We start from the raw sequence: 22,371 nt of genomic DNA on the forward strand, positions 1-22,371 counted from the left end.
TGCGCAGCTGCTCTTTGCATCCTTAAGCTTTTCCTCGATCGTTCGCTCCTTCATTAACCGCGATTCCGTTTCGCGTTTAATAACTTGCCGGATGTCGATGACCGCGCAATTACGCGGACGACCGCCGCGCGTGTGTACGGAGGCGCGGGCAGACATTGAAAAATCCGTCGGGACGTTTTATGGTCGATTACTCGGCGCAAAGTAACGACGCTCCGGTACGTATCTCGTCGGAGAAAGGCTTGCGGTAACGGGCGCCGCCCGAATTATACGAGCCGGGACTACGGCTGCGCTTTTAAAGCTTTCGCGATAACTAATGGCACCGGGGCATAAATAGCGGCCCGATAGAAAACGATTCTGGTCACAGTGAAACGCTTCGAAGGGGATCGTCATCGGCGCGTACCCTCCGCCTTTGCCTCGAATCATCGCGCAACTTTGTTAACGCGTTCACCACCGCCGATACCCGCGAGGAAGACGAAACCAGTCGCGTCTCGAGTTGCCGGGCCGCGCGTTAATTATCCTCTGAAGTTTCTACGGGATGATTGGCAGAATCGTGAACGTTAATAACAACAACGAAAGCTAGTCACGTGAAACCTACCCGACCGGCCATTCATCAAGCGGAGAGTCATTCGATTTCCCCGGTGGCTTCCCTCGCGCGGACCAACGCAGCCATCAGTCGCCGCGGGACCGAGAGCAAACAAGCGTCACGCGATGCGAGAAATCGGGTTAGAAAATCGAACGCGTTCGCGTCGTCTAGCTAAGGAAAAACTTGAGACCATTATTCTCCAATCCCGTCCTCGGTTTCCTGGTTAACGAGTTCGAGCTGTTTCGTTCAAATCGTAACTCGTCGCAAGCCCTGGCAAGCCGGGCGCCAATTATTCCTCGGGATTTCGTAAATGGCCGTGATTTATCGCAAGCTCGGTGAAAAGCGGCGGAGTGCGCGCGTAGGTGGCTTTTATGTCGTTCGCTTTGTTGCGATGGTACCTGGCAGACGCGTGATGTAACGCGAAACTCGAAACGCGTCGCAGAAGCCTGGTCGACCGGGGGCTTCTGGACGTTGCCGTAGGCGCCCAAAATCGGCGTCGACGCGCGCTACGTTTCTCGAGAAGGTCTTAACGATCGACAGCCGTTAACCCAGTTCATTTTCCGGTGGCGAGCGCTGGGAACCAGCAGAAGATTGTAAATCAGCGTATTTTCGGTACCGCGGAAGCGACGGTTGCCTCCTTGGTATTAATATACCGAAAGTTGCGCCGTTGCGTTTAGTCGCGCATCCGCGTGCGCGAATCCGTGTGTGCGCGCCTGGAGGTTGCAACAAGAAACGCGGGGGTACGCGTACGAGCCGGATTTGACACTCAGCCAAACACACGACGCTGGCTGTGAAATCGATTCGTATTCGGGGACCGAAAAATTGTCCTGCTCTCGCCACAGAGTTACGTTTCGTGAACCTTTGAGGACAGACGCACGGGGTGCGACTCGCTTCCCTCCGCAGGTAGCGGCAAGGGGTGCCCGCGATAATTATAGAGACTAACTGGAGCACGTCGTCGCGCCAGGGACTCGTTTCTGACTGGTCTAAACGGGGCAAGGGTTTTTCCATCGTGCCTTTCTTCTGTCTGTCCGTCTGTCGGCGCGTTTTTTCGAACCTCGTAGCCTTGATCGGTTGCAATCGAGGCCAGGCTTTCGTTTAATCGTTCGATAACCGATATGACAGTTGAAATAGCGTTGCGCGAGCGGCACCAGGGGATAAGATTGCTCGCATTCCGTGGCACGGTATCGGACAACGGTGTAACGAAAAGAGCCCGCTGTATTTCATGAAATTTATAGCCTTCTCCCTGTAGCAATGACCCCCAGCGGACCTGGACCTGTACATTCATCACAATCGGTTCTCGCCGCTGATTGGCCGGGGTTCTCGCGTGGGTGCGCGACTAAACGATACACCGAGCGATTCCTGACAGGATAAAGGTACACGTTAGAAAGTATGTACGTACGTACGTACCAGTTCGTCGACGCGCAATTAACGTTTTCGCGTTCCCCGCCCCTACAGACTTTTTTGCTCTCCGTCCGACTGTTTGGTAAATGGTCCACTGTTCGCGTCCCCCGCTGAAGAGCGTGGCCAGAGAAACCGAACGTTTTACGACCGGCAATCAAACTGGCCCGCGAGTGTCGTTTGGACGCGTCTCGCGAGGGACACTCGAAAGATTACGTCGCGCACGGCTTATGAAACGCTCGCTCGCTCGTTTATCACGTCGCCGCGTTTAAGCCTCCGCGAGACATTGGTCCCGCCTCTGCGGACAGAAATACGCGGGTTCCCGCGATCGCGAGGCTTGAAACTCGCCGCTACCGAATCGTGGACAAAAGGGAGCTTCTGAGCGGTCGCGGTGGACAGCGGTGAGTAAAGTCAGCTGGTCACGCCTCGGGACATCGACTCGACGACTCTAACGTGAACGTCGATTCGCGAAGACCTAAGAGACCGAGAGTCGACTACGAGAACTCGCGCCAACGTCGCGTTTCAGAGCTGAAAATGCAAATTGCATCGACGACTTTGTCGCGCTTCGCTGTCGGCAATTACGCGGTTTATATACCGGCGATAACTTTTACAATCGTCGCGGCGAGACGCACCGCGAATGCGTGATAATCCTTTAACGAGCTACGCCCATATTTTTTCTCCACGCGAAGCTTCCGGTACTTGGCGCGCGTGGCCTCGCGAAAGCAGTTTCGGTACGCGATTCGCATGCACGCTGAAGTATAACGCTAGCGCGACGATTCGAGCGGCTCGATCGCACAGATGCCCCGCTAGATTGTTTAGGAATGTAGTTCAATCTAATCCACGGGCCCGCGGATTGCTTCCAGTAGGAATGCAATAGATCCATCAGGATTAATTGATTCATTAAGATCGCTGGTGAAGTTTAACGACTCGCATCGAACCGAACATTCGTCAATGAAGATCTATGGCCGTGTCTGCTCGTACGCGGAGGGAGCTCGTCCGTCTATCGATTCCTCGAAGCCGAACCGCATCGCCGCGATGCTAACTTTCGACTCGAGTCGTGGGTCGGTTGATTTTCAATTTTCCACATCGTCCTGCGACGACGTCACTCGTTCGAACGCAATGCCACCGCGGCGTTAGCTATCGAGTTCCATTCGTCGCAAAAACTATCTTAATTACCATTCAGGTACGTCACAAGTGTTATCCGTTGTACACTTTCTTTAATAACCGCTTGTCGAATGTTTGCGGAATATTCGCGAGTCGTACGTTCGTTCCAAGTTTCCAGCTGCGTTCCTTTTTTTTCCCCCCAAGTTTTACGCAACCGATTGCAAGAGTTACCTCGAGACGTCCTCGTTTATCACGTCGCTCGAGACAAGTCGCGATCAACGGAACGTCGTTACCGGTTAAATCGACGGGATCGCTCGGTGGTTTCGCGTCAAGGGAATCGGGTCATTTTCGTCATTCGTCTCGCGACATTGTGCGTTATTCGTACGAATTAATAACCCAGAGGTGTCCCGCCAGCGGTTGAACTCGCGATCGAGGATTTCGCAACGTGCCAGTTGCGTCGATCGCGCGCCGAAAAGTACGTTACATCAGACTGGATCGGAAACGAGGAAGGGAAACGAACGGACCACCTGTAATCACGGGCAAACTATCAGGTTTAAACTGAATTAGCATACGCGCGACCTACTGCTGATTGCGAAAGCCCGACTACCGGTTTGCGAAACGAAGCTCTACGGGCCACGAACGGGCCCTTTGTCGGCTCGAACGGGAACGATTCGCCGATTTCTTTCGAGCGTTCAGCGAGCGCGAGCCTCGCGTCCCGTCGAGCTCGATCGTCTCGCGGTCGCACGCTCGGAACGGGTTTCGCGTCGGCGAGGACACGCGCGAGGAATTGCGAGGGGGCCCCTCGAGCCCGCGCATCGACGACAATCAAGCGTAATGCACAAGTAGAAGAACCAATAATTTGCCAGGGATCGATTTCGTGGCTAAATATAGCGTGCGCGCGGTTAGCGTTTGATACGCTCTGGACCACCGTGGACGAAGGCGCGTGTCGTTCGGGAAGGGTGCGTCGACGAAGAAGCGGAAATCGACGAGCGCTCGCGAAAGGATCGTTTGGCGTTTCGCGGTTGCACCGTGTACGGTGAACTACACCTCGATAAATTCTGACACTCGATCGGACGCGGTCGCAGAGGCTGACCAGAGACAGGGAAAAATATTTTCACCGACATTCCGTTCGTACACGTGGACTACTCGTTTTCCGTGACACTAATGGGCAGGCAGGAGAGCCGAGAAATTTGCGCGAATAATTTTCTTTTCCATTCTACTCCTTTTTTCTTTTTTTTATTTGTTCCTTCTGACTCGTACCAGATATACGTGTTTTTTCTGCAGCCGTCGAATTCGCGGCGCGCAGATAACGTCGACGTTCATTAACCGAGCTGCTAGCCAACTAGCAATAAAACTCGGACAGAGTCGAATCGTTGGAGATCTGCGTTTTGATATCGGCAAATGGTTTGTCGCGTAAATCATGCTCGGGATACCGGGACTCTTTGACTTCTCGCTAATAAATTCCCCGGCAAATACACTTTACACGATTAATGGTACTTTCTCCTCGGCGATAAAGTCTTCCTCGTTGGCTCGCGGCATCCACCGTCCCACCGATCCCTCTCTACGCCGATTTATCTACCTTGGAACGAGCGAACGTTCGCGGGATCGTAGCTACGTTCGATCAAGCAAACGAGGAATGCAGGCGACGCGAACGGCAATTTGCATGGGCGCTTGGTGGATCGACTCACGTAGAAGGAGAGCTGGACGCGGTGCGAGTGCTTGGGCACGCAGGTGAGCGCTTCCGATCTGCAGCATCCGGTGTCGTCCGAGCACCTGTGCAGGATGGCGCAGTGTGGAATGTAGGTGGTAGACGGGCTCGGGTAGATGTCGCGAACAGGGATCACCCGAGGCCGTGGCCACTGGCAGCTGCCCTCTCGCAGCACTTTGCTCGCGTGCTGAAGAGCCTCTTGGATTTCCGCAGCTGAAACAGAATCGCGCGGATTAGCCTGGGAGAGACGCGAGGACTTTCCGTCGACTCTAATCGCTTTCTACGCGTTTCACGGACCGTCGATAATTATGCCGCGACGAGGATCCGCGGCAATTTGTACGGGCCAGCACGACGGAAACCGTGTACCGCGTGTATTGTGCCTCGAAATCGATAAATCGCCGCGAGAAGCGGTAGCTGACGCGTCTCGCGGCGCAGCCGGAGGAGGAACGCGTCCGTCGACGTTAATGCGCGTTTCACTGCCCGATCCTGGCTTGATATTAAGATATAAACGCGCGTTAATCGGCGCATAAATAAAGCCAGCCTCGCGTCTCTGGTACGCGGTTACGTATCCACGGGGCAAGAGATTCATCGGTCCGGTCACGACGAACCGTGCGGGTATTTTTAGCGAAACGGTCTAACAAAGTTTTCCCGTACGTCGTCCAGACGATTGTAAATTAGAAGTTTATGGACCGTCCGGCGGTGCAGCCCGGGTCGCGTCGATCCAGCGGGGTTAATCGTGTCAAGTTCGGTGTAACGCGGTTCAAGCTGCGTCGTTGGTACCGCGCTTCGTATCTAATCGAAAATTGCGACCGATCGGTGAACCCGGAGGCGATCGGGAATTCCACTGACGCATCGCTCCACTCGGCGTTCATTAAACTATCGTTTGTCAGCGAACGCGGGTACGACGGGGCGAGGGTTGCGCGAAATTGCAACCAACCACTCAAGGCTGCGCTTCGAGGAAGACTTTGCGTCATTCGTTCTCTCTCCGTTCGCTTCGGGGAGCAGGAGAAAATTGCGTGGTTTTGGCAAGCGTGGATGAAACGAACGATCGCGATAGGAAACGGAAAGGGGGTGGGACGGATGGTGAAGCGGATGGGGCGCGGAAGCGCGATTAAAACCGCTCGGGGCGAGAGAGGTTTCGGAAATGTCCCCGCGGACGGTGGAATTATTTTCTCTCGCGGCAATCTTCGCCGGCGATCTGGCTGTATGCTAATTCGGAACGTAGGCGTTACTCTCGCCACGACTGCACTGACACGAGATTATATCGGCGGGTTTACAATAGAGGCACGACCGTCAGGGAAGCTGAAGTATGCTCGCCTCGCCGAACATCCCGTATTCAAACGTATTCCGGAATGTATTATAAAGAGAAAGGGATTAGATCTGATTGTCCGTGATTTTTCTCTCGCTCTCGACCCTGTTCCGTTTCCTACCTAACGAACCTGTCCCAGCCGCGAATTCCCGGATTCCGATTAATCGGATCGCCGGCGAAAGTCGAACGTTCTTAATTGGCCGGCGGGATTTTTCGATACGCCGCGAACAATGCCGATCGAGCGAGTAATCGCCGGACAGCGTGTCCGAAGCGGCGGCAAATCGATTCGAGCGCCTCGATGCGAATTAACACGCCGTGTAGGGGGTGGCGGGGGCGCGCGCGTGCACCAGCGGCCGTAGTTGCGGCAACCGCACTCGCTACGGTGCAATCGTTGTCGTTAATTTACATATTAATAGGCTGTTTGGCATTCCGTTTACCCCGGTTACGCGATCGACCGTTGCTAGGAAGAGCCGTTGTGTGTACCGTCACGAAAAGTGAACACCCGGTTGTGCAATTCGACGCGTCGTTCGAGAAGGTGCGACGCCTTCTAATCGTGAGAGGCAACGAAATCGATGATGTCCTCCCGGTATTCGCGTTCGAGAAATAATTGGCATCGCCTTGACGGAACGCGAACGGAAGACCACCGTCGTTGACTTAATGACGATTAATAACGATGCAGCTATTAGAAGGAGGGGGAGAGAGAGAGAGGGACGAGACAGGTGCAGTTTCGAGGGCACCCCGCAAATATTTGCATAAATCGTCGGGATGGAATCTCGATTACGGTGCGGTTGCCGGGGCAAACTTTTTCTCCGCGTATACTTTCTTTTTTCGCCGATCGAGCCATCCAACTGTGGCACACAGATCGAAGCCAACTTACTCTTCCCGTTCTTATTGTACTGCTGCATGTTGCTTCTGGTTTCTTTTACGCTCTCTCGATTGCCCAGAGTCTGCCACTTGTGAACGCTGTGCGCCGACATCGGGGGATAGTCGTTTTTCGACTGATACCCGTTGTACTGGGGTCCCGTGTTCCTACCCTCGTACGACCTTGGATCCCGGTAATCGTAATTCTGCGTGACCACAGGTCTAGGCGTGGTAGTCGTGCTGGTGGTGGTGGTCGGAGTAGTGGTGCTGCTCGTGGTGCTCCTCGGCGTCGTCGTCACGGTGGTTGCGGCTGGTGTTTCCTCCTCTTCCTCGTCGTCGTTGTACTCCTGAAGACGAAGAAAGAAATCTTGATGAATTTTACCCGTAACATTCGGCACGGAATATTATCTAGAGAAGATTAGCTCGCGCGATAGCTCGTCGCAGTGGGGTCGAACGAATCCGAGAAGGGATACAAATCCCCACCGGGGATCTCTTTTATTTTGCGAGCGTCCCTGGGTGGGCCAACGCGCCCGCTCCCTTCGTTGTAGATCGCGAGATTTTCACCCGGAGATACGGTTAATACGCGAATCTGCATCTCATCGGTAGCCACCTCCGGAAGGAGAACAGAGACCTGCTTAATCGCAGCCTGCAACATCTGGATCGTTTGATCTCGAGCCGCTTAATAGAAACAGTCCCCGCTCCCGCTACAGCAACGCGCAACACGGGGGAGAATTTTCACCGTCGAGATGCTCCCGTTCACGGTCGACACTTCGCGCGCGGCTGCCAGCTGCGAGGCTCTCGTCGATGGACACTCGAAACTCGTGGCCGTCTGTCGGTTCTTGTTCGCGTGCCTTTCGTTTTATGCCCACTCGCACTCTCGCGATCCCATTCAGAGACGCGGCTTTTTACCCGCGCTCTTCGGAACCTCCGCGGTCCGATTACGGTGATAGAAAAAACGCCACCCTCCCCGTCGATACGCCCGGCCACTCGAGCATCATTTTCAACGCTTTAACGCGGCTTCGAACAATTCGCAGCCTTTTACCATCGCTCTCACCAGCCAACAATGCGCCTTAAATCTCTCCGCTCTGTCTCTCTGCGCCAGGAGGTAACAGAGTAATTGAATAGAAACGGTTCGAAGGCAAACGAACGGGCTGTCTGTTTTCACTTATCCCTCGGCGAGGCGGCTTCGATCTGATAGCGGCGTCTCGAGTCTGATGGGGGGTAAAACTCGAAATAATTTATCAGCGACCGGACAAAGCCGGCTGGAATTAACTTGTCTGGCGCCGAACGCGTTCACAATACGAGCAATTACTCGAAAACCGATGTATCGTTCGTTATGCAACGCCGTTTATCGTTGTCCCCCCGATTGTCGTGTTTTAATACGCGCGTGATTCACGTGCCGAGGAATGTTTCGCGTTGCGAGAGGAAAACGCTCGAGCCACTTTGATCGAGCCACGGCGCTTCGCGTTCTTCTCGAATGTTTCAAAGCTACCGCGGTCTGGTGTACGAGGGAGATTAAAATATATAGGGTTGTCTTGTGCTCGCTTTGATCTTCGATCGCGGAAACCGGACTAGGCCAGCAATAAATTGGAACGATCCGCGGCGCGCTATCGTTAAAAACCTTGAAGGGATCGGGGTCAGCGAGAGATCAGCCGTGGCTCGAATTTAAACCCAGCCATCCTCGCTTACCGTGAATCTCGCTTTTAGATACGACGCCTGCATCTGTCTTATATATCTCTCGTGCACTTTCACCAGTTCCCGTGAAACCAATGAAAATCGTATCACGGAATCTCTCGCGATCCCTCTCTCGCGTCCCCTTCGCGGATTTTCGCGCTCGTCGAGCATCGCGTTACGAACCATGAATCGTATCTAGTGTGTCCGTCTGTCCGATTAGATACCACTCGCTGTCGGAGTAATTACGTCCGAACGTAAACGCTGACGATAAACGCCGGTTAAGAGGAGGAGAATCGATTTCGAGGAATCGAACGTCCACGTTTTACGACCAGCTCGATGTCAAGGGTCATCGAGACGAGCATCTCGAAACGTCGCGAACAGATGCGCGAAAATTCACTGGGGAAAAAATCCAAAGTCTCGCGGTGATACCTCGTCCACGTTCGCTGTTAACCGATCGATCGTTCGGAAAGGTTTCACCGCCGGTCGTGAAACAATCGACGACCAACTCGTAATACCCCGTTAAAACCATAGGTACCGGTGGTACCATTGTAAACCCAGGGACCACACGTCACGAAACGAAAGCCGTTCCTCCGGCTGCTCGACGATGATTAATCGATTCCGTAGCCGAGCTGGTGTCACGGAAACATTATGCTCGCGTATCGCGCGCCGCCGCGTTTTCGACGATTTATCGGCGCGCTCGGTTCCTGCGATTCCGTCGATTGATTTACGCGAGCGAGCACCGCTTCGCGGGTCGCTCGCGAGGGTGGACGGGAGGGCGAGCGGTCGATTAAATGGAAAATCGTTTCGCGGCGATCGAAACGGCGCAGAGATCACGAGGAGAGATCGGGTTCGTTTATATGCACGCGGTGTACGGGTGCAGGACCGAGCGGCGGTCGTTAAGTGCATTATCGTGCATTGTCTTCGCGCCGCTATAAAATATTAGACGCGCGTACGTCCCGTAAGAGTAGAAAAAGAAAAAGATCCCGGTGTGTTGTCACGACTCGGAGAAAAACAGCGCGAACGATTGCGTCGCGCGACTCGGACCGTCCGACCTCCGGCATCCGGCAGTCGGGTACCACTTGTCCACCTTTTATAACTGAAAGCTGTCGCGACAAGCGAATTGAACGGTGTTGCGTCCTTATTAGCGCCATTATAGACGTCGTGTGTTAATTATTCAAATTCAGGCTTTCGTAACGTTCACCGTAAACGCTTGTGCAGAGTCCGGAGGGATTTACGATAGCGCGAAGAGCGACTCGTTGCAAAATGATCGACCGGTCCGCGAGGCTGGCAGTAAAAAAGTCCGGTTTCGGGGAACGAAAGAAAGGGAGGAATTTGGTTCGCGGCAACGACGGCTCTTTCACGGTGGTGCAGAACAACCTTTTCGAGTCGGACGGTACCGGGCGTTCCCTGTAAAAAAAAGAGATGAGAAACACTGGAAGCGCCCTTAAACGCAGCTTACGCGCCGTGGCGACCGTCAAGAACCATTGCTGCACTTGGGCTGCACCTCCTGTTATTAAATATCGGGGGCCCGGGCATCGTTCGACCGTTGGACCACCCAACAGACCTAGTCCGGTGGTCCACTTGAATCTCCTGCGAGAAGCCTATCATTAATATTATGGAAATCTGGGTCACGTATTTTCGCGTTAGTCACGTCGTTCCGTAGGAGCCGTCGAAAACGAGCGGAAACCCGTCTTCCTTTATCCGTTGATCGGTGACCATCCTAATTTAGTCCAACATTCGCCACTGCCAAAACAACGTTCTCTTTCACCGTTTACGAGGTTTACCCGCGATATCGAGTCGCGCGCTTGGCAAACTTCTCTCGATTTATATCCGGCCTTTACGTCACCGGATAGGCGAACTCGGAACCCCGGCGATAGAGTCTCTCTCGTTTTCACGTTCGTATCCGTGACGCGTTACGAAAGCAGCCGAGTCGAGGTGGGGGACTAATATTCGCGAGTCGATTTACGCGGTAACGAAGCGGAAAGCCAGACGGGAGAGGCGAGCGAGAGACGCGAGGCGAGAAGACGACCGCTGTCTTTCACTCCTCGGTATTTTTAAACTACGCGAGATACCGTGGAGAAGATATTAGGAGAGGGAGCCAGCGGAAAAATGCAGAATGTACCACCGCCGGTGGAGGCGAACGCGGCGGGGACTCGGCGTGTGTGATCCCCATACAAATCGCAGGTTCACCGTTCCGAGAAAGGGATCGACCGGCTGCCAGGCTGTCTACCAGTCGCGAGTCGGCTGGTATTCAGCATGGGAGACCATAAACCGACCACGACGATCGTCATTGATAATGCGCTGCCGTAACTTCTGCGAACGGATTCGCGCCCACGGGGCTAATCGATATGAATGACGATCGATCGAGACACCGTGGGCACCTTAATCGCACGGATGGTACCCGCGCAGCTGTTGGAGCCAGCCACCGACCGATCACCGATCGAAACGATATTTCACGTGGTTCCGCGCTTCTCGATAGCTTCTCGACAGCTTCGTGCCAGTTCGTACGTACGTTTGAATAGATTATCGTGCGATTATTAATCGTCGATGCTATCGCTGCCTGTTAACGGTAATTGATTCGAAGACGACCGATTGTTCTGCGTTCCGTGAGTCATAGTCGAGTCCATTAGTCGAGCGTTTTTCGTTTCGCCAACGACGAGGATCGTTTGTCGCGGTTGGATCGAGCACGTTCGACCCAGCCTCCTCGCAGCCAAGAAAACGGGGTCTTATCGTCGTTAAGAGGAACGATTTTATCGGTGCTCTCGTTGCCAGTTTCCATGCGATCGGAACATCGCGTTCCATCGCGTCGCGTTTCACACTTTTTCTCTCGTACTCGCGTCTGTTTTGAAATCCCCGGGCAAATATTTGGACATTCTTTCGCGGGGCTTTTTATTTCGCCCGCATTACTTACGATAACAGCCGGTGGCTCCGTCCGACCGGCCTCGAACCGTGTCCCGCTCCGGTAGACTTTTGCTGAATATTTTTACCGGCACCGCCAACGAAAATATCATTCTTTCTAACGGTGAAACTGGCGCCCGTCCAAAGTACACGGAGATATCGAAAGTCTGCAAGATCCGTTCGCCTGCGCAACGCAACTCCAACACGACGTCGCGAAATCGAGCCTCTCGAGGGATCGGTTCCGGCTGTGCAACGCCTCGAACTTGTTTAGGAAACGGAGCCGCGAGGAAATGCGGCGCTCGCTTCGATGATCGATCGACGGAAATCAGCCATTCGCGCGGTAGTTTCGACGTAAACGATCCTCGAGAGGCGGCGGTCTCGTAGCGTGGAACGTTCCGCTACGATTTAACCGAGGACAGCCGCACGTGCTCGGGAATGGGACGATTATACATTCGGGTTACGTCCGGTTGCGCTCCAATTTATGCGACACGCTCCAGAGAACGTTCGCACCACGGCTTATCTCGTGATGTCAGAGCACGCGACCCTGAGGATGAAAATTAGGCGCGACGAGGAAAGAAATGCGTGACGTAACCGACACTCGGAGCCGTACCTTCGTTCGGAATTCGATGCTCGTTCGCAGAGGAAACCTGTTCGACGCGACCCATTTGAACGTTCGCTCGTGATCGAGGCGATTCCATCGATGAAGAAGATCGACGGGACGCGTGTCGCGCGTGAAACGCGAAATTAGTAGGACGCTCGTCCTCCTAGCGGGGTGCACTGTAGGCAAGAAGCGCGAGGCATCGGGTTCGTTGCGCGATGCTCGATTCATCTGGTACGTGGCCACTCGCCGGATGCGCTTGTCAAACAACTTTTTTCCATCGACCGCTTCCTACCAGCCGGGACATATTTTTTCTTCCATTCTACGTGCCGACGAGTCGCGGCACGCGGAATTTTAATTGCAAAAGGTGAATCAGAGGGGTCGGCTCGCGCGGCTTTCTCCGCGGCGTTAGTCACAGGTTCATAGATAATTTATGATCGATGCACCCCTTTCTTTCCTTTCTTTCGCGGGTGGTCCGTCTGACGAGTTACCACGGATTAATATACGAGTAACATTTTCGATGATTCATACCCGCGGTGTTCGTCTTCGACGCTCGATCGTCTCCTACCGTAAATCGAACCGTTCAGTTCGCCTCTGACCTGTACAGGATTTCGTCAACGTCGAAATATCCCCTCTGACGCGAATATCTCGGATTATTTAGAAACTTTGCTCCTCTCGTTTCGTTCCAACAGCTCTGTGGATGGGAGCGTGACGAATTCCACGCCCAAATTCCACTCTCTCACTGTCACTTCTGAACCGCGGGGCACCACCGGTCCTCCACGCGTTCCCTCGCGCGGTTTTTATCGCCGCTCGCGCGATCTCTGGTAATTAACGGGGATAATTGGAACAATGAAAATGGAAAACCGTCAGGGTCAAAAGTCCGTTGGTCCGTAGACGGAGGACGGGATCGAAAGGAATGAATCAAGTAGCGCGCACTTTGACATCGTTCATTTGCGCTAACCAATGAGATCATCCAGAAGTTCTCCGACGCACAGTTGCTGACCGTTAATAGGGTAGAAGGTGCAACGCGGCCGGATGACATCATCTCGTATTCACGCCTTGCAGAACACGGCACTGCACACGGCCGTCGACACTCCTTTAGAAAGTCTTCAAGATAAATAAATGCCTGGAAATTTATTTATCCGTGCTCCTCTGGCAGCGAGCTACGATAAATCTATCGGCAGCCGCTGCGACGTGTATCGACGAACGGATCTCTCTCTCCACCGTAAGACAATGCTCGTGCTTAACGTCGCGAATTACCAGATCGAATGCGAGAGAGAGAGAGAGATATGCGATTTCGTTGGAACGTCAACGAACCCGGAGGTCGCATCGAAAATCGCGCCCTATCGACGCGATCGATCGTTAGACGAAACGCGAGGTGAAAATAAAGGAAGCTCGTTTAACGATCGAAGCGATCGTGCCACGAGTCGATCGAACGGATCTAGATCGGCATCGCTCCGATACCGAACCACCGAACCGTGCAGCAGTTTTAATGACGCGTCGACGCATGCCACGTAACGCGCGAGCGCAAGGACCATCGACGATTCGCCTTGTCCATGCTTAATTAACCGAACGCGTTCGCATTCCGGGGCGTGTAGCTCCCCGCGAGGCCCTGTTAACCACCTCGGCACAGGAAACATCTCTCTCTTTCTCTCTTCGGTGAACTATGCGGTTGGCAGCCGACACGGACGATACGCATCATATCGTTACGCGGAATTGGACGAGTCATCGTTGCCTTTTACATTTTCCCATTCAATTCCCCTGTCACGTCCCACCGTGTGGACGGAAAGATTCTCCCATCGCGCAACCGGTGGACAAACGCGGAAAAGAACTCGTCCGGGGGACAACACTCGCGCGCGTGTCTCTACGGATCGAGGAGATCGCCGCCGCGGAGCTGAATGAACGCGCGGAATAGCGTAGTATTTTTGCTACCGGCTCGCGTTCAGTTTCTCGTGCCGGCCGTAGAGAAGGAGGGTCACGGAGGAGAGGCTGGTTCGTTCATACAAGGTGGTTTTCATTGAAAGAACTCGTTCCTCCGGCCAAATAGGGTCGCTCCATTCATTTCAGCTTCGGGACGATCGGACGCGGAATACCTATTAGCGGTAACGGGAACCGATCGCGGTAAAAGTCGCGTTAATAACGAGAGTAGACGTCTGCGACTGGGACTTCTAATAAGCCGCGCGTTTACAGTTTCATTAGCGGACGGCAAAAATCGAGACGCGCCTCGTCATCTTTTAACGAACGCGGCTCCGCGAATGCGCAGGGACCTCGGGGGAGAAACGCATCCGTCTCGATGCAATCTCGTTTCCTACCTCGAGCGTCGTTCCGTCGTTTCTCCTCGCGCTCCAACAGTTCCTCCCGCAAATCGAACGCATCGACGACCTCGATCGAGATTTAAGCGTATCGCGATCGCGTTCGAGCGCGCGACGACTCGCTGCGCTCCTCGACACGCGTAGACGGAATTGAATTTCGACGGGGCGACTGCGAAACGGTAATGAATCGATAATGGGAGCCGGTGGTGTTTCTGATTAAAATCGCGCGCGTCTGCTCGAAATGCCCGATACACGACCATTAATATTCATTCACCGATGACGTCGCCCGCCCATAATAAAAAGACAAAGCGCGGCTGGTTGCCTTCAGAGACGCGATTCGACGGTCCCGATGGCCGCGGGGAGGACGCATAGTTGGTCGTCCGTTGGGCAGACGCTTTCGAGGCGGTAGCTTGCATTTTCAAGCGGGTCAACTATTTTTATCCGAACGCGCGACGTCCTCTCCGCGCCCGTTTCTCCATTTGTCCGAGGCGATGCGACCACCGAGCACACCGATCCCCGGCCACGATTTCGCGCGCAAACCTTGGTCGGCTGCGCTAATGTATTCGAAAAGTTTCCACCGTTCATCGCGATCGGCTCTCTCGACAGACGCGTAAATTATTCATCGATAACGCCGCGGGAAGAAACTCGCGATCGCGGTGCAACTCTTTCCGCGACGGTGTGCGTGCGAGTCGGCTGAGCGCGCGCAACAACCGCCGCGTCGTTTATCGCGTTCTCCAACGAATAATTGCTCGAAGGTGCAATCGCTCGGTGCGCCTTAAATCAATCGCGCACACTTTCGGGAAATGGAGCGGATAACCGTCACCTCGGAGTTGTCCAGCGACTCGGTTCGACGTCACGGCTGCCTAGCCGGTAATTTACCGCCAGCACTGGCGATTAACGCGGAGCGATCGCGGGGCTCAGCTTCGAGGGATGCCAAAGTCACGATTTCCATTTTTCTCGAACGCTCTGTAACTTGCGTCGATTAATAGCTCAGCGGTGGTCGGGTAAGGGAACGCAAAGTCGGACGAGCGAAGCTTTCGTCCCGTCCTCGCCGCGGCGATCCCATTGTTCGCGGAAAAAAAGACACAAGGTCTCAGCTAGGCGCGTGTAATTGTAAAACAATGTCGCGCGATGAATAACTAATATGCGGGTCCGTTATTCGCGCGAGTATCCTCTTCAGGGCTGCTCGTCGGAGAAACTCGTGCCCTGGCGTTGGACCAGTTTCGTGTCGTCGTCGTCGTCGTCGTTGCCGCCGTCTTCTTCGTCATCGTCGTCGTCGTCGTCGTCGTTGTTGTTGCCACCGCGTGTACCAAGTTTCTCAAGGGGAACACGTTCGCTCCGACGCGACATCTCGGACGACGTTAATGTGGCAGCGCGTGTGCCAGCAGCGACGCGGATAACGACCGAACCGGCTCTAGTCCCCGATCTATCGGTATTCCATCTAAATTCTCGTTTAGCCACGAATAAACAAGAACAGCTCGCTGGAAAATCGGCCTGGCAGCCCCTCGATCCATGTCCGTCGCGCCAGACGCGTTGTCGCGGCAGGTACACGACCGTGCAGGTGTACCACCTCGCAATTTATATCGCAGGGGCGTGAGAAGGAGATAATTAAGATAATTGAACCCGAAGGCGCATTGTCCGACGCTGCGTGTAACGCCGCGTTCGTTCCACGCACCTTTCCCTACGCGTGCTTTATGGCGGCCGTAATTGCCAGTTTCTTCTCGACCCTCGGACGACACTCGACTCTCCGTACAGACGCGCGTGGCTGTGGCTAAAACGATTAACTCTCCGCTGGAAAAAATGTCACCGGCCTCGAGTTCCTTCCAATTACGCGGCGAGATCGCGACGCTTCCCTCGGATCGATCCACGCCCCCGAGCGGAAGTCGGTTTCGGTCGCCCAAGCGTCGCGAGGGAACACTCGAGTAGCCGCGAAATGGCACGGATCGCGTTTCGTTTCGAATTTACTAGTCGTTCATCAGTTTAACGACGGCTGACGGCGATCGGCACACCTTCCACTCTAACGGCTCAATAAGTAGCGGCCTTAACCCGATCGGACGGACACTAAGCTGTTAGTTTTCAACGGTTCGGAAATATCCCGTGACTAATCGCGCGCGCGAAGCAAGTGACGCAACGAGAGGTGCCTCCTCGACGATCGAGGCGAGCAGAGGCGAGGAATTTCCCGCGCGGCGGTAAAAAGAACGCGAGGAGGGTCGCGAAAGGGTGGACAAGGGCGTGCATATTGAATTGCTCGCGGTTTGGCGCGCCGCCGCCGAAATAGCACCCAGCGGTGCTGAAGATAGACGAGTGTCGCGATGCTTAGCTGGCGAATGTTAGTAAACCAAGTGGACGGTCCGTGCCACGGAAGGGTCGTTGCTCTTCTCCTCGTAGCAACCGATCGCTAGCCACCCTGTTGGTTGCACGCGTACGCTCGAGAGCGTCCCGCTACGATAATCGACGACGCTGGCCGGGGGATGATGACCATTCTCTCTCGCGCAATTACCATTGTCACTCGCGCGCGATTATTGCACCGCGAAAGAAAGCTCCTCGCTCTCGACGCGCGTGTTTTCACCTTTGACACCGGGCCCGGTGCGTTCGCTTGTTTGCGCGTTAGGAACAGTTGCGTAGCGTCCTAACGAACGAGGAGGAAGGTGGTAGAAAGCGAATAGTGAAAGACCGCGCGCGGTAAAAGTCGATTCGAGGAAAAGAAACGTACGTCATCGCGTGGTGGAGTATGAAAGCCGCGGAGTGGTTCTGCTCTTCGCGAGCCAGGTAACAGGCCGTATGACACGGGCGAAGTTTAACCGTCTAACACAATGAAGCAATTAACCATCGGTGTCCGGATAGAATTGCGACGCGGGCAACGAGGCTGTCAGCTTGTCGAGGCTCGGGAGGCATGCAAATCGAGGCAAAACAACGTGACATCGCAATCGACTGGGTGTTGGGCGCGAGCGGAGAGCCTGTCCGTCTGTTCGTACCCGATACGTACCGACGACGAAACGCCCAGCAGTCTGCGTCGGTTTTTGCCGAGAAGCCAGAGCTGGTAGAGCCAGCCAGCCAGCCAGTCAGCTAGCCAGCTCGCGTTTATTCTCGACATATCTCGGTATACACGCATCGCTGTAATTCCACGCGCGTTCCCGCCGCGGCGCGAATCAGCCAGGACGGTGACATCAATGGGTATCGACGAATTCGTCTCATCAATATTCGCGCGAGCAGTTCACGTTTCTGGGAAACAGGCCCGTAAGCGTTACGAAACTGTTGCTTCGAGCGAATGCCAACGTCGAGGCGGCGGTTCGAAGACGAATGGCGCGGAAGCGAGCGTTACAATACACGTGTCCAACCGTCGTCGATACATTCCGGATAAAATCGTGTTCGGATCAATAGGTACACGGATCGAACACGGTTGCGAAATACTCCTGGTCTCGAGCCCGCGGGCGGGATGACGATGATTTGTTACGATCCGAGAGATTAAATCGGGACGGGTTCGGGAACTGGTTAATTGCCAGTGGGAATATCGAAGCGGAACGCGATAAAATGTATCGAACTCGCTTGGAGGAGGAAGCTTTAGCGCGGCGACGCGTGACGCCGGCGACGAGTAACGCACCGGAGGATAAACGGGACGGAACAGTGCATTATCGCACCCGTATCGTGTCTCAACGGTTTCAGGTCGACGGATAACGATACGAACCGAGCCGTCGCGTTGGCCGTAATAATTCTAACGAACGCTTCGGGCTGTTCTGAATTGGAACGTGTCGCTTCCGAGTTGTGCGATTATCGCGGGGAGGCTGCAGCTTCGCCGGAAGCTCCGTCCATCGTTAGTCGTTTGGTACCACCGGAGGGTCGAAGCTCGCAATACCGCTTCGACCGGCTGTTAATCTCCAGACTTCGCATCGAAATGGAAAATTATAATTAACGCGATCGGTTATCATTTTTATCCGTGAAAAATCCGTTTCCAAATATGTTTTCTGTAACTTTACTACCTTGAACACGATTTTTAATCCGTCGATAAGAATAATTGCCAATAAAGAAACGATACATGCCGAATATTTGATTAAAAACTATCGCATCGTGCCATTCTTTGATCGAAATTAACCGGAACACGGTTAATATATTTCCTTATTAGACAATATCTCTCTCGCTTTTCTTAAAGAAGTGGAGAGTTGATCATACAAAGATGCTGTATAGACCAATTAGTATAAATTTATAGTAAAACTATGAAAATTAATAAATTACGGGCTGAGATAGTACAAAAATTGATTTTATCAACTTGTAACCTTGAGGCAGTGGGGGGTTGGTGATAGTGGGGACGTGTGTATAAAAGCGGTGCGAGCCTGTCAAGGGTCTTTTGGCCGTTTGGACGTCGAGGCGAGAAGGTCAGGGTGCGGATGAGACTGGTGGCTTCTGGTGGCTACCTGTGGACGAGCCAAGGGTAGTGGACACTTGTGGACGAGCCAAGGGTAGTGGACACTTGTGGATACTTGTGGACACTTGTGTATGAGCCAAGGGTGGTGGACACTTGTGGACACTTGTGGACACTTGTGGACACTTGTGGACACTTGTGGATGATTGTGGGCGATGGTGGACGGTGGTGGACAGCGGTGGACGGCGGTGGATAGAGGTGGACAGCGGTGGACGGGGGTGGAGTAGCGAAGGGTGGTGGACACTGGTGGATGATTGTGGATGGTGGTGGACGGTAAGTGGACAGTAATGACAACGACTTTTACCTGTCGATTGATAAGTGAATAATGAATGGGTCCCTGCGTAGTCACCTCCACGGGGTGGGCCTGGGCCCTTGGTACTGTTTTCGAGAGACCGGTCTCTCGAAAACAGTATCAAGCTAAGGACTACGCGCGTAGATATAAGTATAGTTGTAAACTCGATACTAAAAGTATCAGAATCAGTTAAAAGATTACGATTTACAACTTCTCTGTCTTGTATAAAGATTTCATAGATCATTGCTATCAATGCTAATCATTGCTAATCATTGCTAATTATTTCATTTATTTATTTCATTATCCAACTATTATTTCACTAACTTTCTAGTAGATTAGAATAATTTAATCACTGGTACTTTTAGTATCGAGTCTTTTGCAGTACAATTTAAATCTCTCAAGTCCTTTTCAGGACTTTGAAGGTTTAAGTTGGACTGCAAATAGTTTAAGTTAATTTTAATGAACATATCTGTACATAAATATAATGTAATTTTATAACTGTGTAACCTGAATCCCTTCAATCCTGACTTCCCTAATTTATCTCAATGGGGTATAATTATGGTCGACGTTAATCAGTTCATTAGGCTCAATTCTCATTATTTTTTAGTAGTAATTTTGTAGTCATTTCTATCTCTCTGTGGTGTTTGTTCTCGACTGAGGATTGTTTAATGTCTGGAAATCGACTTGATCTCTACTTTATTTTAATTTCTGCGGTTGATCAACGATTTTATATTCTGTGATCGTAAACCAGTATCATTATTCTCTTTATATTTGGCAATGAGAACATGGTATTTCCGGTGAATACAGCGCTGGAGTTTCACCTTTTCCAAAATTCCTTCCAAAGGGGAATCTTAAACTTTATCGAATTTTCTCCGAAGTTGTTTCGTCATTCGATGTGTCGAAATCCGTTTCGTTTCTTCTTCATTTCAATGAAATTCTATCTTCCTTCTTGCTAATCTTCCTTCCTTGAATTCTACATTAGACGCTGGACCACAGCTGAGCCACAGCTGGATCACCGTTGGATCGCCGTGGGATGCGTGCGTCCTTAGTTATAAGCACTTAGATTTAAGCAATTTAATTGTAACTGAATTGTAACAAAATTGTAAAGGAATCCATTTTCTTATTCAAAGTGAGAAATATCCTTTTCTACAATCGCGTGTAGTCAGTACCGATAAACAAGCGTTACATTCTCCCTTGAGCATTCTAAGTTTCTACTACGTGAAATCGCTTCACGTAGCCTTTCTTTTCTTTTCTTTTCTTTTCTATTCGCTCGAGATTTAATTTTCTATAGCCACGCAGCGAAATAGTCGATACTCAATCAAACTGATGTGGTTTTCGGTGCCCATTGAGATTTCGCAGCCCTTGTCGATTGGTACGCCCGTTGGGTACTCGACTTGGGTATAGGCTTAGTACATTGGACGCGCTCACGCAGGTTCGTTCCGAGTAGCTCCTACCCCGTGTCGCTGGGGTCTTCGGACCTGCTGTAAGACGACTTGGGGCGGTCTACGAAGTTCGTTCTTGTCGTTGGGCAATGCGTCCTACTGCTAAGCCTCGCTGAATTCTTGATGGTACCCGCATTCACCATTGGGGAGAGCGTGGTATCAGCTGTTTCGTCGTAAGACGTGGCATAACTTGTTCGCGATTCGCGTCGGGTATGGTTCGCCTAGTGGATAGTGTTGAACCATCGGGTAGAATGCTCTCGCGAGAATCTAACGCAGGTTTATCGCTACTTGTTCGTTTTGATCGCGTCGCGAATTTTATCTCAATTCTTAGTTGAAATTAGTTTCTTCTCTTAACTTTAATTTAATAATTAAATATCGTACCGTAAAACACTTTAATTTTTTCAAAGTGTCAGTAGATTCACATTACAAATTTCACTTTGGGTAAGAAAATGGCATTTCTTGTCATCCCTTTCGTAAAGTCCATACTACAATCTCCAAAATTTAATAGAGATTTTGGAGAATGTATTATGGATTCCGCGTTTGAATGATTAAAGTAGAGTCAGTTCTCGGTACCTTCTGTACCGAGAACACACAGATGTAATGGAGGGTGGATGGGATTAGGGAAATTAGGGATGGGTCCCTGCGTAGTCACCTCCCCGCTGGTGGACCTGGGCCCTTGGTAACGTTTTCGAGAGATTGCGCTCTCGAAAACGATATCAAGCTAAGGACTACGTGCGTAGATTTAAGTCATTTGCAATTCAATCGAAATTTTCCAAATCCTCTTCAGCACTTTGAAACTTTCAATTGGATTGCAAATGGTATAAGTAGTTAGGCTATAGTTTAAGTTAAATTAAATTGAAGAATTCATCGCCGGATCGCCACTGGATGGATGCTGGATCACCGTGGGATACATCTGTGTTTAGTTTGAAGTATTTAGTTTCAAGTATTTTATTCAATGCAATTGTAATTACTGTTAGAATTAAGTCAAATACGTTTTCTTATCCGAAAGCAGAAATAGCCTCTTCTTATTTCCTTGCTCACTGTTTCTCAAGATCGCTCGAGCCCTCGAGTTTTGTGTTTCGTAAGAACCATTCACGAATAGTTCCCTATTCGCTCGAGGTTCGACTTTTATCGTTACGCAGTGAGATAGTCGAGACTCAATCAAGTTGATATTATTTTCTGGTCGATTAGTACGCTCGGGTACTCGATCATAGTATAAGTCTGATACAGTGAAACGGCATCCGCGGAGCATCAAAGCGCTGGGATCTTGGTAAAGGTTCGTTGACTTTATCTCGAAAATCTTTGCGGCTTGCAGCCTCCTACGCTTTGCGCGAACTAGATCAATCGGATCTGGGTGCATTGTTTGAAATTTCCCATTTCCCTCTCGCGCGAAAATAAACTAGACTTCGACTGGGAGGCGGCCAGTTGGCCTCTCGCGTTTCACGCGATCCACGCGATCCAACGCCGTCTGCTTAGACGCGTCGACTCAAGGATCGTTATTAACATAACTGTAAATTCGTCGATGATGTTGCCGTAACGTTGTGTAACATCGCTCGACGGCTTCGAATCGCCGTTCCCTTAGCGTCGAACAGTTGTTCCAACGCTCGTCCTCGAAAACTTTTTCGTCGACTTCGCGGCCTGGCTTCGCGTCGTTGGAAATCCCCAACGACGATAATTTATTCCCCGTTTGCCACTGCGCTTTCCCTCGAATTCGATGCTAATCAATCGTCTAATTAACCGCGCATATACAAATTGGGCACGCCGATCGGATCGCG

The 22,371-nt window shown here is 52.1% G+C and overlaps 1 protein-coding gene across 1 annotated transcript in view; it reads right to left on the minus strand.

Annotated features, from left to right (window-relative positions):
• Positions 1–22,371, minus strand: part of LOC143432983 (uncharacterized) — a 51,309-nt gene that overhangs the window by 18,022 nt on the left and 10,916 nt on the right. Inside the window, exons 2-3 of the mRNA XM_076910010.1 lie at positions 6,980–7,310; positions 4,774–5,006 (exon numbers count right to left, since the gene is read on the minus strand). Of these exons, the coding sequence (XP_076766125.1) occupies positions 4,774–5,006; positions 6,980–7,310 (564 nt within the window). The remainder of the gene's footprint in view (positions 1–4,773; positions 5,007–6,979; positions 7,311–22,371) is intronic.

The sequence above is a fragment of the Xylocopa sonorina genome, chromosome 2, assembly GCF_050948175.1.
Source record: "Xylocopa sonorina isolate GNS202 chromosome 2, iyXylSono1_principal, whole genome shotgun sequence".
NCBI classification, from domain to species: Eukaryota; Metazoa; Arthropoda; class Insecta; order Hymenoptera; family Apidae; genus Xylocopa; species Xylocopa sonorina.